This window comes from Caenorhabditis remanei, chromosome IV (genome assembly GCF_010183535.1).
Source record: "Caenorhabditis remanei strain PX506 chromosome IV, whole genome shotgun sequence".
Classification (NCBI taxonomy): domain Eukaryota; kingdom Metazoa; phylum Nematoda; class Chromadorea; order Rhabditida; family Rhabditidae; genus Caenorhabditis; species Caenorhabditis remanei.
In genome coordinates, this window is record NC_071331.1 from 7,233,345 (window position 1) to 7,257,068 (window position 23,724).

The 23,724-nt window shown below is 37.0% G+C and overlaps 3 protein-coding genes across 3 annotated transcripts; all 3 read left to right on the forward strand.

Annotated features, from left to right (window-relative positions):
- Nucleotides 1-152: 152 nt before the first annotated feature.
- GCK72_012686 (uncharacterized protein) lies at nucleotides 153-2,233 on the forward strand (the record flags this gene model as incomplete). Its single annotated transcript, XM_053729318.1, has 5 exons — nucleotides 153-222; nucleotides 647-809; nucleotides 880-1,198; nucleotides 1,604-1,936; nucleotides 2,069-2,233. The coding sequence occupies 5 exons, from the start codon at nucleotides 153-155 to the stop codon at nucleotides 2,231-2,233; spliced, it is 1,050 nt and encodes a 349-aa protein (XP_053584090.1).
- A 4,573-nt stretch (nucleotides 2,234-6,806) lies between these two features.
- GCK72_012687 (uncharacterized protein) lies at nucleotides 6,807-7,494 on the forward strand (the record flags this gene model as incomplete). The annotated part of the gene is made up of 5 exons (XM_053729319.1): nucleotides 6,807-6,859; nucleotides 6,904-6,988; nucleotides 7,038-7,167; nucleotides 7,215-7,384; nucleotides 7,429-7,494. The coding sequence occupies 5 exons, from the start codon at nucleotides 6,807-6,809 to the stop codon at nucleotides 7,492-7,494; spliced, it is 504 nt and encodes a 167-aa protein (XP_053584091.1).
- Nucleotides 7,495-7,749: 255 nt separating this feature from the next.
- GCK72_012688 (uncharacterized protein) lies at nucleotides 7,750-15,626 on the forward strand (the record flags this gene model as incomplete). Its single annotated transcript, XM_053729320.1, has 11 exons — nucleotides 7,750-7,922; nucleotides 9,628-10,177; nucleotides 10,722-10,977; nucleotides 11,870-12,000; nucleotides 12,086-12,327; nucleotides 13,177-13,404; nucleotides 13,504-14,053; nucleotides 14,485-14,736; nucleotides 14,850-15,103; nucleotides 15,313-15,451; nucleotides 15,543-15,626. The coding sequence occupies 11 exons, from the start codon at nucleotides 7,750-7,752 to the stop codon at nucleotides 15,624-15,626; spliced, it is 2,859 nt and encodes a 952-aa protein (XP_053584092.1).
- Nucleotides 15,627-23,724: the final 8,098 nt, after the last annotated feature.

Consider the following 23,724-nt stretch of genomic DNA (forward strand, 5'->3'; position numbering starts at 1 on the left):
TGTTACAGTCAGTCCATGTATTTAAAATTTGTTTTATTTTGGCAATTTGTATACTTCAATTTTTGAAAAAAATCGTCTGTTTGTTTTATTAACCCTGGAAAGCACCCGTTGAAACTACAGTTCATGGGAAAACAAAATCATGGAGCAATATAATGTTTAGGACAGATAGTGGCAACAATCGAAGTGACAACAATGAAGAACGCAAGTACCTCTGGGAAAATAGTAAGCACAGAACAGCTTTTTTTTGCATTTTTTTAAACCTGGAAGGTTTTTTTTACTGTTTGAGTTACTTCTGATACTGAAAACGAAGTACTATCAGTAGTATATTTGAACGAGGAAACCACGTTTCTTGGAAATAGATATGATTTTTTTCTGTTTCAAATCAAAGATATATTTAACATTCTTTTCGAAATACAATACACGTGTGGCAAAGTTTTGAAAAGTCATGAATTGATAGTCTGTTTCAGTTACATGTGAAAACCAGAATAAGATTTTTGTGGGATTGCTTTTTCCATTATAATGAAAATTAATTATCTGTGAAAGTCTTCATCTAAATAATGAGTTTCAGTAGAGCGCAGTTGCAAGATCACTGATTAGTAACATAAATATTTTTTGTTGCCCATTCTCCCGCCCTTCCGAATTCCAGACCTAGACGTCATCCTTCAACGTCATCACATCCCAACTCCAGATGCCAAGTATACCAATGCATTCCAAGATTTCCTTGTAAAGTATTTGAGAAAGTATAAGACAGAGGATGAATTGGTGAAGAGATTCAGTATTTTCTCAAGGAATATGGATTTGGTAGAGAGGTACTGTTTACGGTTTCAAATAACTGACTACTAGGAAGAAAGTTCTTTTTTAATATTGAATCTCTTTCAGATTTAACAAAGAAGACCTCGGGAAAGTGACCTATGAACTCAATGACTTCACTGACTTGAGTGACGAAGAATGGAAGAAATTTTTGATGTCACCGAAACCAAAGAGTCCATCAAAATCAGCAGCCAAGCCTTCCGCTCTAAAAGAAAAACGAGTTATCCCAGAATCCATTGACAGGAGAAATGTGAAAGGAAACAACCATGTGACCGGAATCAAATATCAAGGACCGTGTGGATCCTGTTGGGCGTTTGCTACAGCGGCGGCTATTGAATCCGCTGTGTCGATTAGTGGAGGTGGTCTGCAGAGCTTGTCTTCGCAACAGGTAATACTGCATGGACTGAACTTCCATTCGGCCCGGTCGGGATCGGTCCAACCGCCGACCGACCGCCGACAGGACCGACCGCCGACCGTCCGAACCGACTGTCAATTTTCTGCAGATTTCAATTAAAAAAATTGTCGTCCAATATGGCGCATGCAGGCAGGAAAAATTGCGTAGGACCGCGATCGGTCGGTCGGCGATGTGTTGGTCGAAGGTCGGTCAAGTAGCCGGTCAATCAGGTCGGCGGTCGGCTGTCGGTCAGGTAGGCGGTCGGTCAGGTCGACGGTCGGTCATGTCGGCGGTCGGTCAGGTCGGCGGAAAAACTGTACCGAATGGGACCGGGATTAACATTCCCCTAGAAATTTTCGAAAAAATATTGTTTCACTGAGACAGTAAAAACCTTGAAAGAATGCCTCTGTAATAATCACATGGTGTTTTCTATCAGCTCCTCGACTGCCTGTCTCCGATAAATGTGGTGGTGGTGAGCCAGTTGAGGCTCTCTCTTATGCTCAATTCCATGGAGTCACCAGTGCTCGCAGCTATCCATACTACTTCTGGTCCACAACATGTCGGGAGAATGTTCCAACTGTTGCGAAGATTTCTACCTGGGCAGAGGCTGAAAGTGAAGAAGAATTGGCGGAAATGGTGGCACTCAAGGGGCCAATGATTGTCTGTGCTAACTTTGCAACTAATAAGAACAGATTCTATCACAGTGGTATTGCAGAGGATCCGGATTGCGGCGTGAGTCAGAGAGTAATCTATTTGAATTATTCAAAAGATCCCTAAAAATCATTTAAACAGAAAAGTTCGAAAAGTTCGAAGTTTCTGAATATCCTGAAACGTTAGAAAATATTTGTTAGTTTTGTATTTCAGACCGAACCAACTCATGCTCTAATCGTTATCGGATACGGTCCAGACTACTGGATTCTCAAGAACACTTACAACAAGGTGTGGGGAGAAAAGGGATACATGAGAGTGAAAAGAGGTGTCAACTGGTGTGGAAGCAACACGGAGAAACCACTTTTGCCTATTTTGTAAATGTTTTTAGTTTTTGAATAAAGGTATTGAACATGGAATAATCTGAGCAATCGTGAAACTAAATGTTTCAACAATAGAACATTGTTGTAACCGGTTTTTAAATCAAAGATTGGATAATCATAAAAACTTTTCCTCTAACCACTTGTGGAATTCTGCAATACTTGGGAAACGATTGAAGATTTTGACTACCATTGTTTCCTAGAGCCCGTTAGTATGATGAACTGAAATTGTAAATTCCTTGATGATTTGAGAAAAAAACATTCATGTTTCAATAAAGTTTCAATTTGTTCACGTTGATAGAAATTTATTAACCTTTCAATTTTTAAAACTATGTATTACTACATTTTCAGGGAAGTAGATTTCCCATTATCGACCAGGAGTTCTAACTAAGACATTTTGTAAAATTCCATTTTTGCATTTTCGAACAAGCGGTTTTATCGTTCAAGTGGCAATATTCTGGGTTTCTTCACACTTTTATATGTACTTACGCGAACAGATAATATGAGACACATGAAGAATACGTTCTGCAAAATGACTATCATAACTAGCAAATCCAAAAAGTATGATTGTTAAAAATTGATGGAATCTTTAGTGTTTCTGTCAGTCCAGATATTTAAACATGGTGTCTCATTTGTATTGTGTCGTTGCAGGTTGTTTTACCAAAGATTTTTTTGTATGAATCGTCAATTGATTTTTTAAACCTGGAAACGACTACATTGGATATACAGTGCGCGTCATAAAGATAGCCCCCCCCTCCGATTATGTCGGTTCTGGCTCATCCGTAAGTTTTCATGAAAAATGGGTAACAGCATTCGATTCCTCGTGCGAAATAACCCCTGGGCGCAAAGTTTCATGAATCTCCTACAAAAACTACGGGTACACCATCGAAAACTTGAAAAATAGGCCGCGTCATAAAGATAGCCCCCCTTGAGAATTTTCAATTTCTCCATGATTTTTTTCCGTTAAAAATTCTACTTTGAAGAGCCAGGTTATGCTAAAAAGTGCAAAAATCGGGATTTTTGAGGAAAACGATCGTAATTCGCATTTCAAATAGAGGGAGCAATATTTTTGCACGATATTTTACTTTTTTCGGTACTTGTCTGATAATTTTATTTTACTTTTGGCTGAAAAAAGCGGCTCTGAATGCTCAGAGGCCATCCCAATGTGAAGGAAATTCACTCAGGAAGATGGTTTTGAGCTTCTTCAAGATGAAGAACGTCTGAGAATCTGTTTTTATGGTATAGTTTTTGAAAGAAATAGTAGAATCAAGTTTCATTTTATTACCAAGACATAGCTGAACTACTTCGACCAATTAGTAACAAGTACTAGTCTTTCAAATCATGATCTAGTGTCCCAAATCTTTTTTCACTAGTAAAACACTGGATATCGTGAGTTAAACGATGAGTAGACAACTTTTTGAAAAGAAACTACAAACATTGTTTTTGTTTAAAGGTTTTTCACTCATTTCAAATAATTTTAAATCTCTTAAACTTACTATTGGTTCGAGAACACAATATTCCTTTGTGAAAATAACTTGACCATGATTTCTACTGCTAGTACTTATCTGTAACCTGGTAAGGTCTTTTAGAAACGTCTTAGTTACATAACAAAAGTTTATTTAAACCATTCTCAAACAGATTTCACTTCAAAAACAGATTCTCAGACGTTCTTCAACTTGAAGAAGCTCAAAACCATCTTCCTAAGTGAATTTACTTCACATTGGGATGGCCTCTGAGCATTCAGAGCCGCTTTTTTCAGCCAAAAGTAAAATAAAATTATCAGACAAGTACCGAAAAAAGTAAAATATCGTGCAAAAATATTGCTCCCTCTATTTGAAATGCGAATTACGATCGTTTTCCTCAAAAATCCCGATTTTTGGACTTTTTAGCATAAACTGGCTCTTCAAAGTAGAATTTTTGCTGTAAAAATATGGAGAAAAATAAGATAACGCTGATAAAAATGCGAATTTTATCGATTGAAAACGTGTTTTAGTGAAAAAACGGAAAAAAATCATGGAGAAATTGAAAATTCTCAAGGGGGGCTATCTTTATGACGCGGCCTATTTTTCAAGTTTTCGATGGTGTACCCGTAGTTTTTGTAGGAGATTCATGAAACTTTGCGCCCAGCACGAGGAATCGAATGCTGTTACCCATTTTTCATAAAAACTTACGGATGAGCCAGAACCGACATAATCGGAAGGGGGGCTATCTTTATGACGCGCACTGTACGTAACTAACTACCGTTGCAACCCGTAAAAGGATGGCCACGGTCTTAGATGCTAAAATAAAATTGTTGGAGTATTTCGGGTTCCTGTTACAGTCAGTCCATGTACTTAAAATTGTTTTATTTTGCCAATGTGTATACTTCAATTTTTGAAAAAAATCGTCTATTTGTTTTATTAACCCTGGAAAGCACCCGATGAAACTACAGTTCATGGGAAAACAAAATCATGGAGCAATATAATGTTTAGGACAGATAGTGGCAACAATCGAAGTGACAACAATGAAGAACGCAAGTACCTCTGGGAAAATAGTAAGCACAGAACAGCTTTTTTTTGCATTTTTTTAAACCTGGAAGGTTTTTTTTACTGTTTAAGTTTCTCCTGATACTGAAACCGAAACCGAAGTACTATCAGTATTTCGTTCGCCATCGTTTGGAAAAATTTTTACAGCATAAGCCTCTACCAATTACTGTGATAGTTTCAATTATTACTGTGATGGTTTCGATTAAAAATCTAAATTACTGGATGTGTTTGAACGAGAAAACCAAGTACGTTTCTTGGAAATAGATATGATTTTTTTCTGTTTCAAATCAAAGATATATTTAATATTCTTTTCGAAATACATACAACACACATGCGGAAAATTTTTTTTAGAGTCATGAATTGATAGTCTGATTCAGTTACATGTGAAAACCAGAATAAGATTTTTGTGGGATTGCTTTTCCATTATAATGAAGATTAATTATCTGTGAAACTTTTCATCTAAATAAAAATGTTTGTTTTGAATACTTTAATTCGCTGTTCCAGATATCCGATGAGCTTATTTTCATCGGTATCCAGTACTGTGTTGTTCAACCACACAGCGAAAAAAACTTCGGAACTATTTACTTTTTTTGTACAATTTTGATTTATTCAAGAAATGGTAATAAATTATCGGGTAAATACGTTTGTTTGGGATACAGAATTCGCTGTTCCAGAGATCCGATAAATTCACTATCATTGGTATCAAGTGCTAGACCTTTCATAAATATAGCTACACTTGAGCGATACACAATAAACACAAAAAACTCGAACTAACATAAAATTTCAAAAAAAGATAAGTTGCTTTTTTTTTACAAAATTCCGTAGAACATATTTCATTCATTCTTTCCCAACCTATCCGCAAGCATTTTATCTCAACCTTGTCATAAAATCTTTGTCTTCTTTTCTATCACATGAATGAAGGTCAAACTTCGCTACTGATAAAACTTTATTAAACCACTGATAAGATAACACGCGTCGACCATTTTTTTTCTTCTGTTTCATTCACTCAATTTTTCTACTTTTCAACCTTGAGGATATTCTTGTGACTGTTTCAGTTATTTCCGCCGATTGAAGAGAGAATAATGACCACTGAAATATCCGTGGCCGAAATGCGTGCTGCTCACAAGAGAACCGCCCCTTTTCTTCATAACACTCCGATTATGTCAAGTGAAAATATCAATGAAAAGGTTGGAGTGCCTGTATTGTTCAAATCTGAACATTTACAAAAAAGGGAAGTTTCAAAGTGAGAGGAGCATTGAATTCAGCGATTCTGGCAAAGGAACTAAAAGCGAACGGAGTGGTGAGTAGAAAATTATTACAAATAAAAAGCGTTCAAAAAACAATTTAAAATGTTGACACATTGCGATATGATAAAACTGAAACTGTAAATTTTTCGAGCTTCTGAGGTAAAAAAACTAATAAGTATTAGCACGGCAAAGATCTTATAACTGGGTTCCACCAAAATGCCTTTGAAAAATCTATTTTTCTCTGAGTCTCTCAATTTCGCACACAACTTTCTTCGATTTCGGTAGAGCGCGGTTGTAAGAAGCGTACCGTGCTAGTATTTTTCTCAATTTTTTCGAAATTGAAAAAATAATCAAAAATAGTTAAAAATCCTATTCAAGCTTGAGTTTTATCGAAGATTAAAAACATAGTCGAAATCAGGATTTTCCAAAAAAATCAACATTTACAAATTTTTTTTTGTTTCATTATGTTGCCCAGTCTTAGAAAAACTGAATTTAAAAAAAATTGTTTCAAAATTGGACCAACTGATTTAAAAAAAAGATGACTTGAAAATTACATTCTGAAACGGTGACTTATTTATTGTTTTGCCTAGATTCTAACGACATTTAATTATGTTCCAAGCACTACATAAAATCTTCTTCTTTTATTTGTATTTTGGTAGTCTAGCGACTGTATTTGCTCTATTCTCAGATCGCCCACTCATCCGGAAACCATGGCCAAGCCCTTGCCTGGGCTGCTCAAAAAATAGGCCTCCCTTGCACTATCGTAGTACCAGACAATGCTCCGATCTCTAAAATAGATGGAATGAAAGAGTACAACGCAAACCTTGTGTTTTGTGAGTCCACGGTTATTAGCAGGTAAGCTGATAAGTTAAATTATGACAATTCAGTGAGAGTTACAGAGAATCAGTATGTGCAGAACAAGCTGAAAAGTTGGAGTACTATTTTGTGAACCCTTATGATTGTGGATCAATGATTAATGGACATGTAAGTAGACTTCTGAAGGGGATAATTTGTAATTAAGATTCGGATTCAGGCATCCATTGCAATTGAGATTTTGGAGCAAGCTGGGGATGACATAGACTCAATTTTCCTTTCCGTTGGAGGCGGTGGATTTGCATCGTCCGTAGCCTTTTTGATAGGAAATTTGAGACCGGATATGGAAGGTAAGTCCCCTTAGCCCTTTTTCTTACTATGTTTAAAAAAAATTTAGTATTCCTCGTGGAACCTGAAGACAAACAACTCTCAAACCTTCTGGCTAACAACGTGCCTTGTTCAGTGGACACTTTGGATACCATGGCGGATGGTGTCAGGGTGGCACATGTTGGAACTCTCTGTGAGCCAATTTTGAGAAAGTTTTGTACTGGAAAAGTAATTAGTGTGGTAAGTGCGCTCTGTAGAAATGTTTTATTGAACTAGAATTTCAGAAGGAAGAGGAGATCAAAGAGGCGTTGAAATTGGACACGAGAAATCGGATGGAAAGATCAAGTTGACGGCGAGCTCGTTCATGGAAGTTGGATCGTATGCGGTGTTTCTGATTGTGTTGGTTTATGGTAAGTGTTCTAGAAATCACGGGATAGTAAACACTGAAGCGATTTTAGCCTGACTCTTTGAAAACTAATTGTAACTGGAACTTTTTTTAGAATAGTTAGGCAGGTACAGAAATCTACCCGAATCAAAATCGTTGCGAATCAGAACTAGAAAATTGAGGTTGGACGGAGAATTCGAATTCGACGGATAACGAGAACATGATTTACTATGAGAACCGGTTGTTAGGAGAGCCTCGGATTCGGATGTTGAGAGTGACCAATGACTCGTGTACTGTGATGAAGAGTTTCCAGAGGGAGATCAAAGAGTGTTTTGCGAATTATGAGGAGAAGTATGAGGATAAGACGAATGTGGCAGATGGCAGTGTTGATGCGTAAGTTTTTATTTTAAGTTTATATTTAACCAGAGATCAGAACATGGTTGGAAAACATTGCGTTAAATTCATGATACACTGAAACCGTAAAAATTTTCGCTATGTACACGCTACAGTAAGGCTTCCATTAGGACCGGTTGGGATCGGTCCGACCACCGCTAGACCGCCGACCGAGGTCCGCATTTCTGAGTGAAGTGTTTACGTATTTATCGGCAGTTTAATTTTTTTTCACAAATTTCAAAATAATCCGAAATTCAGTTTGTGAAAAGTGAGCTAACAATGCCTTCATAACATGATACCCTTCGAAAAATTTGACGAATTTCGAATGATTTTGGAAAATCGAAATATTAGACCTGTGCTCATCAAAGATTGGAAGTACTAACTCTGTTCAAAATATTTCTTTCTTTTTCGTTTTGGCAATTCTCGTCCTGAAAAATGTCAGTTTTTAGTCGTCGAATATGGCGCATGCAGACAGAAAAAAATTGCTTAGATTGGCGATCGGTTTGACCGGTCAAAACTGAACCGAATTTTAGCTTTACCCTACAGTCACCCATTCCTTCTTAGTTGACAGAATATCTATTTGAAAGATGACAAATTTAAAAATTTTTCACTGAAACAATAACTGTTTCAAAATCGGTGAACCACAATTGATCGAAAAATTTCTCTCCAACTTAAACATACAGTAACCCCTCCTTTTCCTGCAGATACATCTACGCAACATCGAAAGAGCTCGAGAACTTCGACACTGTCGGTACGTTTTTTTTCTCTCGTCGAATTTGGCTTGAAAAGCAGTATTTTTGATCCAGAAGTCGTAATTTTGAGAAGTTTGAAAAAAGAAAAAGACGGGCATCGTTAAGAGAAAATTTCTGATCTTTTGGTCCAAATTCGAAGAAAATCGGTCCAGTAGGAAGGGCGGTAGGATCGGCGACAGACAAAAAAACATACAGCTGTTTGCGTTTGTTAATAGTAAAGATATTAGTATTATATGAAAACTATATGACAGCTTAAAAAAATTCTGCGGTACAATTGTGTTAGGCACCGCCCATTTATCACATTCCAAACGTTTCTTGAATATAATGGCTTGTTGGTCACGTACACAGGGCCATATTTAGTCCATACGAATTCAAATTCTATTCCGCAAAATCGGGAGTCTAATAAAGCACATTTGCACACCAATTGTAAGACTGTCAATTTAATCGCCGCTCAGCCAAATCGCGTGTTTATAACGTGCACAAACAATAGTTAAACTTTTCGAATGAATCTAACTTTCCTTTCATTTTTCTCGCTATTTTCGGTTAAACCTCGCACAAAAATATAGAATTCATCAGAAAAAGAAAAACTACAAATTTTCAACACACAACAGTTTTTAGGAAAGATTTCTTGAGTTTCGCGAAAATTTTACTCAAGTTTTTGAAGCGCAGATGCTTCATATAGACTCTTCTATTACCCTGTCCAGGTGTTTTGAATGTTGCAATGATGATTTTTTTTGGAAGAAAAAAATTCATTTTTCACTTTTACATATTTCAGAGCCAAATACATATGTACATTAAAAAGAAAAAAGAAGAACTATTGTTGTGGACTTTGCGTTGTATAATGCAAACATCAATCTTTTTTGTGTTGTGAAGTAAGTTTGACCGAACCATTGCTGAGTGAAAACGCATATTGAATTATGAAACCGATGAAACCGAAAAATGTTCAATTCCAGACTACTCTTCGAGCTCCCCGCATCTGGTGGTGTCATCACGACTCCCAAAATTATGACCTACAATCTGATGACCTGTCAAGCTTCCTCTGGTACCCGAATGATTGTTTTCGAAGGAATTTTCTGTGGATTCATTCTCTTTTTCATCTTCGAAGAGCTATTCGCCATCGCCCGCCACCGTCTTCATTACCTCACTCAATTCTGGAATCTGGTCGACGTAGCGTTGCTGGGATTCTCAGTTGCCACTATCATCCTATCCATGAAACGTACAAAAACTGCAACGAATCGTGTCAACTCTGTCATAGAAAACGGTTTGACAAATGCTCCGTTCGATGACGTCACTTCTGCGGAAAACGCGTATTTGAATATCAAAGCCTGCGCTATTTTCATCGCATGGGTCAAGGTGTTCAAGTTCATTTCCGTCAACAAGACAATGTCTCAATTGTCATCTACACTGACCAGATCTGCAAAGGATATTGGAGGATTTGCTGTCATGTTTGCGGTGTTCTTCTTTGCTTTCGCTCAGTTTGGATACTTGTGTTTTGGAACTCAGGTGAGAAATAAATATCATACTTGCAAACCGAGCTAAAATGGGCCGGTGTCGAACTTGCTCAAATCTTATGAGTTGAAAAATATACCAAAATGTACATAGATGTCGACGAGTTCTACGGCTGTGGCTCAATACGGGCCGGATAGCTAGTCGTTAACATGCCGCAAACCGGGAAAAAGTGTCAAACGTGAAAAATGTCAAAAATGCAATTTTAGCCGACCCGCGGCACATCAAATAGCCGAATAGCCATCAGACCCGTTGTAATGGCTTTTTGATCATTTTCGCTTTTTAGCACTTTTTCCCGGCTGCGGCATGTTGACGAATAGCCAGCCGGCCCGTAGTTGGTCACGAATATAGAACTCGCCGGGATCTACATTTTGGTTTATTGTTCAGATCATATGTATGCGTTTTAAGCGAGTAACGCGCCGACCCGTTTTGGCCCTTTTTGGCCCGGTTCGCAAACATGATAATAATGTTTCAAGCGGGTTTTATGAAGGGTAAAGTTAATACATTATGTTCCTGCCCAATTATTAAAATTCCATTACAGATCGCTGACTACTCCAACCTCTACAACTCGGCCTTCGCTCTCCTCCGTCTTATCCTCGGAGACTTCAACTTCTCGGCTCTGGAAAACTGTAACCGATTCTTCGGTCCCGCGTTCTTCGTCGCCTACGTCTTCTTCGTGTCGTTTATTCTGCTCAACATGTTCTTGGCTATCATCAACGATTCGTATGTGGAAGTGAAGGCAGAGTTGGCTAGAAAGAAAGATGGAGAAGGAATTTTGGATTGGTTTATGAATGTGAGTAAGCATATTTGTCAGTCAGAATCCAACAGTGGTGAAACAATTTCCAGCTTCTTCTAACTATACAATAAAACAGTGTTCTTAGTTTTAACACATGTTTCAGGAACTTTATGAAACACAAATTTTCGTTTGAAGAAATCTGAAGACCTGTGCAAACAAAAATACTGTTTCACATAACTAAAGGAGGAGTAGTCCTCTTTTGTGTTCTTGATGTTTTGTGTTTTGTTCATCTGTCCACTCCAATTCTCTCAGAATTCAGACTGAAGCGTAGGTAATACTAATCCCAATTTCTTTTTTGCTGACTAGCGTCCCCCGCCTGCCGGCGGGCTCCGCTAGGTGGCGCGGTGCCAAGCAAGCTTTGAATTTTTGTTCTACCACCATTTTGAAGCAAGTTATGATATTCACTTCTTAAAAAACGGCTCATAACTTTTTATGACGTGGACCAATCCAGAAACGGACAACACGTTTGGAATCCTCTATTTTTTTCTCAATCCGATGATATCAAAAAATCCTTCACATCTTCACTTTTTAGAAAACGATTGATAACTTTTTATGACGTGGATCAATCCAGAAATGGACCACACGTTTGGAACTCTCAATTTTTTCTCAATCCGATGATATCAAAAAATCCTTCACATCTTCACTTTTTAGAAAACGGCTCATAACTTTTAGCTGATTTTTTCCATGTTTCTTAGTATTTACGATTAAGGTTCTCACAAACGATATCGAATTCATCAAAAATGGGAAACATACAAAATTTCAACACACTAAAAACATTGCTGAATTGCGTAACTAAACAAATCTGCTATGTATTTGAAACAGCATAGTTTTTTGAAAATCTTCTTTACGAAAAAATGAAACATTTTTCCACGAGAACGATATTTATTTTCCAGTTGCCTTCGCCCAAAATAGCATCCAATCTTACTATTACACCAAAGTCATGAGCAATCTTTTCGTCTCCGCCTCTGGCGCCAACGGAGCCCCAGCCTTCGGATCTTGCACCTCCATGGATAATATCTGGGATGTGAGTGGGGGTTTTCTGTTTCATATATTTGATTTCCGCAGCTATTTAAAATTACATTAGAATAGTCACAAACTTACGTTTTCAGTGGTTCTCCCAAGTCCTGATCCCCGGTATCTATTGGACGGAGAATTCGAATTCGACGGATAACGAGAACATGATTTACTATGAGAACCGGTTGTTAGGAGAGCCTCGGATTCGGATGTTGAGAGTGACCAATGACTCGTGTACTGTGATGAAGAGTTTCCAGAGGGAGATCAAAGAGTGTTTTGCGAATTATGAGGAGAAGTATGAGGACAAGACAAATGTGGCAGATGGCAGTGTTGATGCGTAAGTTAATTAGTGCAAAGATGTACCATGGTTGGAAAACTTTGCGTTTTTTTTAATGTTACACTGAAACAGTAACAATTTCAAATATGTACAACCTACAGTTACGTTTCCATTCGGTAAGGTCGCACAGAGTCATTTTTGTCCATATGAATTCTAATTATTTTCTCGCGAAACCGATAGTCTAATGAAGCGGCAGGTTGCCAATTGAGTCGACGCTCAACCATAATGCGGGATTTATAACGTGGCCGACCATGTCGAACGATAGGGTGTTCATTTTTTCGAAAGAAGCTGACTTTTTCTAATTTTCTCGTTTCTTTTCGGCTTAATCTCGCCCAAAAATATCGAATTCATCAAAAGTAGGAAAAATACAAATTTTCAACACACACAAAATTTTTTTTGGATTTCTTATTTGAATCTCGCGCTAACTTTATGCAAATTTTTCTGGAGCGCAGTTGTTTCATATGTGCTTTCTCTGACCCCGCGGGTCGGGATCGGTCCGACCTCCGGCCGACCGCCGACCGAGGTCCCTATTTGTGCGTAATTGTTCATTTTTGTCCTTCTCGACCGGAAAAATGTCAGTCTTTAGCCGGTTTCTATTTCAAAAATTGTCGTCGAATATGGCGCATGCAGACAGAAGAAATTGCGTAGGGTGGCGAACGGTCACGTCGATCAAGAATTGAACAAAATGGAAGCCTTAGCTGGAATTTCATGTACATATAAATACTAATACACTCGGAAATTTAAAAAATGTTTCACTGAAACAGTAACTGTTTCAAAATCGGTGAATCACAATTGGTCATCGACTTTTTCTCCAACTGAAACTTACCGTAACCCCATTCCTTCCTGCAGATACATCTACGCCACATCCAAAGAACTCGAAAACTTCGACACTGTTGGTACTATCTCTACCTACGGAGGTGGTGGATTCGTTCAACGTCTCCCGGTATCTGGATCCACTGAAGCTCAGTCAGCGATTGCCACGTTGAAAGCTAATCGATGGATTGATCGAGGAACAAGAGCTATTGTTGTGGACTTTGCGTTGTATAATGCAAACATCAATCTTTTTTGTGTTGTGAAGTAAGTTATCTATCATTCATGAAAATGATTGTTGAGTAAAAATAATTAAAAGATTATTGAATTATGAAGCCAATGAAACTGAAACATTTTCAATTCCAGACTACTCTTCGAGCTCCCCGCATCTGGTGGTGTTATCACGACTCCTAAAATCATGACCTACAATCTGATGACCTATCAAGCTTCCTCTGGTACCCGAATGATAGTTTTCGAAGGGATCTTCTGTGGATTCATTCTCTTTTTCATCTTCGAAGAGCTCTTCGCCATCGCCCGCCACCGTCTTCACTACCTCACTCAATTCTGGAATCTGGTCGACGTAGCGTTGCTGGGATTCTCAGTTGCCACTATCATCCTATCCATGAAGCGTACAAAAACTGCAACGAATCGTGTCAACTCTGTCATAGAAAACGGGTTGACAAATGCTCCGTTTGATGACGTCACTTCTGCGGAGAACGCGTACTTGAATATCAAAGCCTGCGCGATTTTCATTGCATGGGTCAAGGTGTTCAAGTTCATTTCCGTGAACAAGACAATGTCTCAATTGTCATCAACACTGACCAGATCTGCAAAGGATATCGGAGGATTTGCAGTCATGTTTGCTGTGTTCTTCTTTGCATTCGCTCAGTTTGGATACTTGTGCTTCGGAACACAGGTGAGAAATATAACACCAGGCCGAAACGGGCCAAAACGGGCCAAAACGGCGCGTAACTCGCTCAAATCGCAATCTTATGAGCTAAAAAGTATACCAAAATGTAGATCTCGGCGATTTCTATATCCGTGACCTTCTACAGACCGACTGGTGAGTCTTTAACTTGCCAAAAGCCAGGAAAATAGTCAATAGGTCATTCCAGCCCAGCCCACGGCACATTAACAAATAGCGATCCGGTCCGCAGTAGGTCACAGTTATAGAACTCCCCGAGATCTACATTTTGGTATATTTTTTAGCTCATAAGATTCCGATTTGAGGGAGATACGCGCCGTCCCGGTTTGCAAGTATGATAATAATGTTTCTAGCAGGATAATAGTCTTTAGTAGAATCATTCTGTTTTGTTACCATACTAATAACTATAACTCCCATTTCAGATCGCCGACTACTCCAACCTCTACAACTCGGCGTTCGCTCTCCTCCGTCTTATCCTCGGAGACTTCAACTTCTCCGCACTGGAAAACTGTAACAGATTCTTCGGTCCCGCCTTCTTCGTCGCCTACGTCTTCTTCGTCTCGTTCATTCTGCTCAACATGTTCTTGGCTATTATCAACGATTCGTATGTGGAAGTGAAGGCAGAGTTGGCTAGAAAGAAGGATGGAGAAGGAATATTGGATTGGTTTATGAATGTGAGTAAGCATATTTATCAGTCAGAATCCATCAGTGATGAAACAATTTCCAGCTTCTTCTGACTATTCAATAAAACAGTATCCAAATTTTTCATTATCCAAATAAATTCCAGAAAGTCCGAGGTCTAACGAAACGAGGAAAACGTCCGGATGCCCCTGGAGAGGACGCCACTTATGAGGACTACAAGATCATGTTGTATCGTGCAGGATACGCTGAGAAAGATATCAATGAAGCATTCACTCGATTCAATGTGACCACTATGACCGAACATATTCCGGAGAAAATGGCGGAGGATATTGCTGATGAAGTGGCGAGAGTGACGGAGCAGAAGAGGAATTATATGGAGAATCACAGGGATTATGCGAAGTAAGGGAATGGGTTAGAGGGTTGTCAATAGGAATAGAATTACAACTGAGCAATTTTTATTTGTTAGATGTTTAAAAAATGTTATGAAGCAGAAGTTTTCTTTTTGAGAAATATTAAGACCTGTGCAAACTAAAATTCTGTTTCACAAAACTGATAATCTTTGAATTTTCTTTGACAATCAATGGTCCGAATTTTCTGATTCATTTCAGCTTGAACCGTCGTGTCGACCAAATGCAAGAATCCGTGTTCAGTATTGTTGATCGCATCGAAAATGTGAATGCTACCCTTCAAACCATCGAGAAACAAAGAATTCAACAACAGGATGGAGGAAATTTGATGGATTTGAGTGTAAGTTTCAGAAAATTTTCCCGTTCCAAAATGTTCTCTCAAGGATTTTTTCATAGATTATCTCATGAGATTATTAATAAAACCTTTCCAGGCCCTTCTGACCAGCCAAGTCCGTAACCGTGAATCCGCCCGTCGTCAAACCATCACCTCAATCGCCGATAAGAAGGAGGAGTAGTCCTCTTTCGTGTTCTTAATCAAGTTTTTATGGTCATTTTGACTAGAAAATGTATTACATCTGTCATTTTTCTGTTTTTCTAGTTCCTCTGACCTCAATAAAGCTGATTACTTGTTAGTTTTGGGACATGATGGCTATGGTTTTCAAAGCGAATGTAATCGCAAATAATAATGGATAGATTTTTTTCTATCACGCGCAGGTTCCCGTCGAAACAGTAAAGATTTGAAAAATTCGTTTTTGAGAACAAGAAAAAATAATACCAATGCTAGCTTTTCCTTTTTGCAAAAAATGATTCGCTTGTATAACAATCACCAAAATCAAATAAACCGGAATAAAAAATTATTGAAACAGGAAATCAGTGTGAAATTCAATAAAATGTGTTTCAAACTGGTTGGAAATAATTGAGAATTGGAAAATACAATTATTGAGTTAATCCTGTTTACATTTTTTCAAATTAACATTGCATAAAAACATTAAAGATTTCGAAACAACAATCAATAGAATTACATCTTCAGCCATAAAAATAAAAGTTTCGAAGCAGAAAATTATTCATTTCCAGGCTGCCACGATCGCCACATCTCGTGTGCCTACTGGCGTGGCCAAAATTCTGCACTCGTCGTCGTCAATGGATGGCTGAAAACTGTCAAGCCTCTTGTGGATCGTGTAACATGAATGAGGCTCAACTCTGTGCTTCAGTCGCCCGACAATCCAGAAGAGTCAGAAGAGATACAAAGTTTTGGCTCACGGAGCCCGAGTCAGATGACGCTGTGGATGATTTCATACTGGGTTATGGAAGATAATCTCTTCCGCCTTAAACTTATCAAAAAGTCTCCCACCCTTACGCTTCTCCATGATTTCTCATGATATACTGTCATTGATTTTTTGAATTTTCCGATTGTAAATTTACCCACATTCTCCCCCCTACGTGTCCATGAATTTCCCTTCTATTTTGCGTCAAAATTCGGTTTTGATATAAATTGTAGTGACTTTCTCTCAAATATTCGTTTCTTACATTTTGTCTGTAAAACTAAGACTTACTACTAATTCTTCGTGAGTCGGTAGTTCGTTTTACTATTCTAGTCACAAGCCCACTTTCAATTAAGTATCAAATTACCCAACTATTCTTAGTCCTTTTTTAGTTACTGTCATACAAAACTTACGTTTTCCCTGACCCCTATTATTATACTGACCCCAAATAGTCTGGTTGCACCAGACCCAATTCCCACTGTTATAGATCGAGTAAATAGCAGATGTCTTTCTCCAACGTAGACATGTCAACTAATTTACACATTGTCTCTCTTGGTATATTGTTTTGGGCACGTTTCTTCACGTATTACCATCTGCCTTTTTATCTCTTTGAGAAATCTGTCCGAACGGATGACTTTGGGGGAAACTTGGAACCTTGAACGGTAGGATAAGAGGGCCCACCTGTCCTTCCGCCCTAGATGACTATCGTCTCCTGTCACCCAACTTCACTTTCGTTTGAATATTCACGTTTTTTTTGACCTCAACAACCTCTTTCCTCCTTTTTCCATGCCCTTTCCCAAGACAACATAAACTAGATAGTCACTTGCCTATTGTCTCATTACTGTTAACACAAACCACCTGCTCACTTATCTCCATGGGAAATCACTTATCCTATTAGACCAACAGATGACTGTTTCCTACTAGACTCCGCCCACTAGCCCCCAGTCTCCTCATCATCATCTTCTTGGCTCAGTCGTCCACCATCTTTCCGTACTGGATGGTGACTCTTCTATCTTCTCTTTTTGGCCATCTTTGAAATATCCACATAACCTTTTTCAGTGGTAAACCACAGCGCATGAAGAGCAACAGTCGTGATAGATAAGGAACGGTCGAGTGCAACAAACGGTGGACAAGAAAGCAATGGATCGAGACGAATCAAATGACCATCAATTTGATATACGTAAGTTATAAATCCCAGAATCAAGATACTTTATCGCTCTTAACTTTGACCTCCCCCACCATTCTTATCTGTGTCGGTACCGGATAGACTCGTCGATCAGAGGATGTAGTAGTCTATAATACCCGGGCTGAAGGTAACTTCAGTAGACGCGGGTTTGAATCCTCCCGGGTTAGAAATCAACAAAATTAAAATTAAAATTCCTAAAAACAGGACTTTTTTAATTTAGAAATCAATAAAATTATAATTAAAATTCCTAAAAATAGGACTTTTTTAATCTAGAAATCGATAAAATTATTACTGAAATTCCAAAAAACAGGACTTTTTAAACCTAGAAATCAATAAAATTATTATTGAAATTCCAAAAAAAAAGGGTACTTTTTATGATATTAACTTCCCCCACCATTCTTATCTGTGTCGGTACCGGATAGACTCGTCGATCAGAGGATGTAGTAGTCTATAATAATCGGGCTGAAGATTACTTCAGTAGACGCGGGTTTGAATCCTCCCGGGTTAGAAATCAACAAAATTATAATTAAAATTCCTAAAAACAGAACTTTTTTTATTTAGAAATCAACAAAATTATAATTAAAATTCCTAAAAATAGGACTTTTTTAATTTAGAAATCAACAAAATTATTATTGAAATTCCTAAAAACAGGACTTTTTTTATTTAGAAATCAATAAAATTATTATTGAAATTCCAAAAAAAAGGGTACTTTTTATGAAATTAACTTCCCCCACCATTCTTATCTGTGTCGGTACCGGATAGACTCGTCGATCAGAGGATGTAGTAGTCTATAATAATCGGGCTGAAGATTACTTCAGTAGACGCGGGTTTGAATCCTCCCGGGTTAGAAATCAACAAAATTATGATTAAAATTCCTAAAAACAGGACTTTTTTAATTTAGAAATCAATAAAATTATAATTAAAATTCCTAAAAACAGGACTTTTTTAATTTAGAAATCAATAAAATTATTATTGAAATTCCAAAAAACAGGGTACTTTTTATGAAATTAACTTCCCCCACCATTCTTATCTGTGTCGGTACCGGATAGACTCGTCGATCAGAGGATGTAGTAGTCTATAATACCTGGGCTGAAGATTACTTCAGTAGACGCGGGTTTGAATCCTCTCGGGTTAGAAATCAACAAAATTATGATTAAAATTCCTAAAAATAGGACTTTTTTAATTTAGAAATCAATAAAATTATAATTGAAATTCCTAAAAACAGGGTACTTTTTATGAAATTAACTTCCCCCACCATTCTTATCTGTGTCGGTACCGGATAGACTCGTCGATCAGAGGATGTAGTAGTCTATAATAATCGGGCTGAAGGTAACTTCAGTAGACGCGGGTTTGAATCCTCCCGGGTTAGAAATCAATAAAATTATAATTAAAATTTCTAAAAACAGGACTTTTTTAATTTAGAAATCAACAAAATTATGATTAAAATTCCTAAAAACAGGACTTTTTTAATTTAGAAATCAATAAAATTATAATTAAAATTCCTAAAAACAGGACTTTTTTAATTTAGAAATCAATAAAATTATGATTAAAATTCCTAAAAATAGGACTTTTTTAATTTAGAAATCAATAAAATTATAATTGAAATTCCTAAAAACAGGACTTTTTAAACCTAGAAATCAATAAAATTATTATTGAAATTCCAAAAAACAGGGTACTTTTTATGAAATTAACTTCCCCCACCATTCTTATCTGTGTCGGTACCGGATAGACTCGTCGATCAGAGGATGTAGTAGTCTATACTCAGGTATTTTTGGGCAAGGGTTGGGCAGCGAAACTTTCGATTGGGCCATGTGGCCCGTGAATAGGGCACAGTGCCCGCAAAAAGGGCGACATGGCCCAGTGGGCCCTAGTTTGGGCGCAGGTTGGGCCACAGGTTGAGAGTTAGGAAATACTTGGTGGATGTGGGCACAGGTTGGGCGCTTGGTGAGGATGAATGGGCGCAGCATGGGCACGGAGTGGGCACAAGTTGAGAAATCGCGCTCTACTGCGCACTCTGATTTTTCGCCACGATTTTTCTTATTTATTTCGTTTCTTTTCCAATTTTATCGTCCTTTTATATAATTCTACTTATTTCGCACAGAAAATGAAACAAATCTAAACTCGACTTAACAGGTAAGAAAGTATTTTTTATTTGTTTTTGTTTACTTTTGGTGAAATTTCAGCTGAACAAAAAATGATTTCAACAACACAAGAATCATCGCCAACTACGCTCTCCAGCTGCTCATTTTCTTCTATCTTTAATTTTTTGCATTTACTCTGAATTTTTTGTTGTAATTTGTATATTTGTAGTTTTCACGAAAAATTATTTCCTTTTCCTGTATCCCTATGTTCCATCTTCTAGTTTGACCAATTTCAGCTTATCCTATTACTTTCCATAATTATTGAAATAATTGTTTTGTGTTTGAATTTGACAAATAAATAGTAGAAAAGTACAAAAATGTGTAATCTTGTTAATTATTGTGATTAATGGGAAAGAGAAAAGGGAGCTGAATGCTGCGCGTTGAACCGAATTTCGGCACTTTGCCCACGAAATGGGCCATGTGGCCCAGAATACAGTGCGCGTCATAAGTTTATGCCACCCCCCAAATTAGGGGTTTCTGCGAAAACAAAACATTCTCGAGAAAAACCAGTTATACCATTAAATTCAGCGCCTAAAAAAACCTAGATGACCAAATTTTCAGACATTCACCTCCAATAATACGGCTCCACCATCAAAAAATCACTTTTTAGGCCGCGTCAAAAGTTTATGCCACTTCCCAAAAAATGGGTCGACTTCGAATTTTTTTTGGGTTTTTTCAACTTTTACCTATTTTTTTCATAGTTTTTCTTATTTCTAACTTTTTTTTAGTTATAATACTTCATTTTTACAACATTCCGAGCAATTTCTAAGCTGGAAACTTTTCAATTCGAACATTTTCTAATTTTGCCATGTAAATGGTGGAAAACTGGAAAATTAATCTCGAAACATGTTTATTAAACAACAAAAATCAACAGATCAATAAAATTATTATTGAAATTCCAAAAAACAGGACATTTTTAATTTAGAAATCAATAAAATTATAATTAAAATTCCTAAAAACAGGGTACTTATTATGAAATTAACTTCCCCCACCATTCTTATCTGTGTCGGTACCGGATAGACTCGTCGATCAGAGGATGTAGTAGTCTATAATACCTGGGCTGAAGATTACTTCAGTAGACGCGGGTTTGAATCCTCTCGGGTTAGATTACATCAGAATTTCTAATAAAATCAGTTCTAACAAACTGAAATTCAAAAACACGGAAACATGGAAAATACGGAAAATGACACATTTTTGGCACTTTTTCAGTTATACACTTGAACAGAACGGAAAATGTAAAATGTAACCGTAGAAAAAGATGTATAATAGATTTTCAAGCTCTGTCGACTGGTGGTAACCTCTTTTTCTCATCTTCCATACTAACAGAGATATTCATTATTTCTCTGAAACAGGAAATGAAGGACATGGAACTTTTTGTGAGCAAATTGTCCAAAAATACCTACATAGGTATCAACTTTCAATAAAAAATAATTTGTTTAACTAGCAATTCGATAGGAGTTTTCAATCAAAGTGAATAACGACTCATTGTTATTCACGGTTTCTGAAAGTTTATGTTGATATTCATTGATTTAAAAAATGCTCCCATGTTTAATTTTTACAACTATTTCAGTAACTCTAAACAAACTGGCACAAAGACACTGGGCGAAGATAATCCACAAAAAAGACGGGTGACAGTAATTATAATTATTTTTATGATTCGAAACCCCAGATTAAATGTCGTTTTGTGTTTCAGTTTCAAGAAAGTGGGTAATAAGAACCAACTACTTTCCGTCGGTTCCTCCAAAAATTTTTTATGATAATTGAAAATCTCACAAACTTCGGAAGTATTGGCCTTTCACTTCCTCTCATTTTCAACATCTCTCAGAATGCTTATTTCCCAGTTTTAGTAAGGTCTCATTATAATTGTCTTCCTCACTTCACCAATGCGAGAGTCGTGGCTTAACAAGGTTTCGTTTCTTTTTTATGCTAAACCTCTTCTTCAGGGAAAATCATTAGTTCACGCAGAGTATGAAACAGTCATTGAAAATAATAACCTTTTGTGGTCATAATTGGATGTTAAGATAACACGTTTGTAATACTGTTCGAAAACAAATGTGCGTTTTGAACTGCATAATTTTAAAAAAAATTCCGAGTCATGATACCTATAATCTATGCAGTGAATGCAAAAGATAAAATGCAAATAATCATGCACAGAATGAAACAGTAAAATATCAGTACCGTTTGAAAAAAACTAAGGACCAGTGTTCATCTGTTTACCCCAGGGCTGCCAGATTGAAGAGCAGGTAACACTAGTGCCAATTAGACAATTATTATGAGATCTTTCTGAAACTGAAGAATAATATGTAAATCTACTTACGAGACATCTGACACTCTGAATGCTCAATTTAAGTATTTTCTCATTTTTATCGTTTTCTTCACTTTTTTTGGCTTAAACTCTGCAAGTTTTTTCCTATAGAAGTGAAAATTCAGTGGATAAGATGTCTCGTGAGCAGATTTTGAGAAAAGATTTATCGATTTTCAATGATGCTCTTTCGATTTCTTTTTTTGGATTCTGATGTCATTGACCCCGAGGGCCCCTTGTTAAAGCTATGACTTCTTACTAATTCATATCTTTGAAATTAAAACAAACTATTCTTCAGTTTCAGAAAGGTCTCATAAAAACTAATCTACCTCACTTTGCCAGTTCATCTATTTAATTGTGTTCTTCACTCTCAATCACCTGAATTAAGCTGATTATTCAAAGTGAAGAGTCTCATTATTATCCAGTAAAATATCAAATGAATCGGTTAGAAATTTTAAATCGCTTTAGAGAATCCAAATAGCACCGATGTCAGCTTCCTAATTTTTTTTCAAAATGACTGTTTTTTCTCCTGTATCAGCCATAATATAATCAAGTAAACCGGGATAAGAAAGTTTTGAAACAGGAAGTATTAGGCTGGTGCATAAGTTTCTTTCTTTTTTTGAGATTAAACTTTGACTCACGGTTTCTAGATACTGTGATTGTTTATCGACCCAAACTTTTTTGCAGTCTAATGACCTTCTCAGTGGCTAACAAATACAGTTTTAAGTTGGTGCCTAGACATTCTGCTCGTTAAAACGATGGTTTTTTCTGTGGTCAACCAAACGCCTATTTTGGAAAGTTTTTTGGTTCTAGTCGACATTGGTATCAAAATTTGACGATCTTAATGAGAAACTAAATGAAAGTTATAGAAAAATACTTTATCTTGTTGTCACATTTTAGTTTACGGTCAGAACGTTAAAGGCGAAAAAATTATGATCAGACGATTGAGAGCAACTAGAAATCATTGTTCAGCTACGTTCAAGCATATTACAGAAACATCTGAGAGAGCATTTATGCCAAACTATGTGTAAAAGTTAGCAGGCAACATGAGTAAATGATTCCAGAAAAAATGATAAGAAACCATTCAATTAAGTGATAAAACGTGGGTCGCGTGTTTGCTATGATTTTTGTGCTTTTAAGAAATTTTGTGTAGTAGAGCTGGGTGAAGTCTAGGTCTCTTCTCAACGCTTTCAAGCAAGTCAGAACTATTTTCTTACAAGTAATCAACAGTAGATACATTGCTCTAAAAATGTGCAAAAGATTTAGTGGATTGATTCAGAAGCACGAGTAGCAGGCTTCATCAAACTTAAAAATCACGTGATTTTGATGATGTTGAGTTCGCGCTTCCTGTGAAAAAAAGCAAATTGCTTAATCATCTGAAACAATATTAATTCAGAAACATCAATGCCTACTCTACTCAATAATAAACATTTCTACCAATTTCCTTATCTAGCGTTTAAGAAAAATCGAAAATACTCACACATCCGTAAATTGCTGATCCTCGCCGTTCTTCAGCGACCGGCACTAAACTACAGTTGCTTAGTTCAAATGTCCTTATTAATTTTTTTAGCATAATTTTTCTAGCTTGTTTTAATTTTGAATAGATCACCCTTTCTCGTCAACATTTTCTGAGAAAAAAATGGAGACGAAGAATGGTACCAAAAAAGGGTTCCTCAAGTATTTTGACTTGTCTCCGGCTGAGATTAAGGAGATGGCAGACGT